Source organism: Fukomys damarensis, unplaced genomic scaffold (genome assembly GCF_012274545.1).
Source record: "Fukomys damarensis isolate Sample0158 unplaced genomic scaffold, DMR_v1.0_HiC HiC_scaffold_19, whole genome shotgun sequence".
NCBI lineage: Eukaryota > Metazoa > Chordata > Mammalia > Rodentia > Bathyergidae > Fukomys > Fukomys damarensis.
Genome location: NW_022900931.1, coordinates 25,672,304 through 25,673,586, shown reverse-complemented (window position 1 = coordinate 25,673,586; position 1,283 = coordinate 25,672,304). Strand labels below are relative to the sequence as shown.

The 1,283-nt window shown below is 55.3% G+C and overlaps 1 protein-coding gene across 8 annotated transcripts in view; it reads left to right on the top strand.

Annotated features, from left to right (window-relative positions):
• Window positions 1–877, top strand: part of C1s (complement C1s) — a 20,805-nt gene extending 19,928 nt beyond the window's left edge. For all 8 annotated transcript variants that reach the window (XM_010611693.3, XM_010611694.3, XM_010611691.2 and 5 more), the window contains one exon: window positions 1–877. In XM_010611693.3, the coding sequence (XP_010609995.1) occupies window positions 1–578 (578 nt within the window). In that variant the 3' untranslated portion in view covers window positions 579–877.
• Window positions 878–1,283: the final 406 nt, after the last annotated feature.

Here is a 1,283-nt window from a genome sequence, read left to right as displayed (position 1 = left end):
TGGACCAGGCCCAGACGCTCGCCGCCGACCGCGTGTTCATTCACCCGGGCTGGCAACCGGCGCCCGCCCAAGGCGCCCGCAAGAATTTTGACAACGACATCGCGCTGGTGCGGCTGAGAGACCCGGTGAAGATGGGCCCCACTGTATCCCCCATCTGCCTGCCCGGCACCACCTCCAAGTACAGTTTCTCCGTGGGGGACCTGGGCACGGTCGCGGGCTGGGGCAAGACGGAGAAAAAGGACTGGGTTTTGAAACTCAGAGGGGCCAAGTTACCCATAACTACTTTAGACTTGTGCCAGAGGGTGAAAGTGAAAAATTCCCAAGTGGACCCCAGATCGTTCGTGTTCACTGAGAACATGCTCTGTGCTGGCGGAGCAGGCGTGGACAGCTGTCAGGGAGACAGTGGGGGCGCTTTTGCCGTCAGGAAGCTCATTGACCAGAGCTCCAAATTCTACGTTGTTGGCCTGGTGTCCTGGGGGCCCGAGTGCGGGACCTACGGGGTCTACACCAAGGTACAGAACTACGTTGACTGGATCAGGGAGACCATGCAGGAGAACGACACCCCCAGTGAGGACTGACCGCGCCGCTGGGCCCGCTCCTTGTCACTGTCCCACCATTTCGCCATGACGGAGAGGAGACGGGGGCTGTGAGGGAAACAGAATTCATAGGTCAGGATACCTGGCGAGGTCGCGTTTGGGCCACAGAATTGAGCTAGTGATTCACGTGTGTGGGCTGCAGGTAGACCCGGGGCCATTCCTGTCTCTTGAGATTCTCTAGGGAGTCCTTGACTTTTTGTTTCTTCTTTGAGGTTCTATTTGCTGTATCACCCTCAGTGTCCATTATCTGCTTACACACAATAAAGCTTGTTTATAACTCAGTTCCAGCTGACTGACTTTGTTCCCCATTGGGACCTCAGAGTCCAGAGCAGGGAGTGGAAGGGGAGGGCACCTAGCAACGCAGATTCAAGTGTCAGGAAAAGAGGGAATTCAGCTTTTCTGCTTTCTTCGGGAGAGATTGCTGAATACTGCACTGTTAGAATTGGCTGGGTTCTTTGGTTTGTTTGCTTGTTTGACTGGTTTTGAGATAAGGCTGGCCTTGAACTCTGTAGCCCAGGGTGGCCTCAAACTCTCAATGATGCTCCTGCCTCAGCCTCCCAAGTGCTGGGGTTACAGGCGTGCACTGTGCCCAGACTTATTTTCTTTTCAAGGTGCTGGAGATGGAACCTAGGTCTTGCACATGCCAGGCAAGCACTCTGCCGCACAGACCAAAGCCTGCCTCTATCC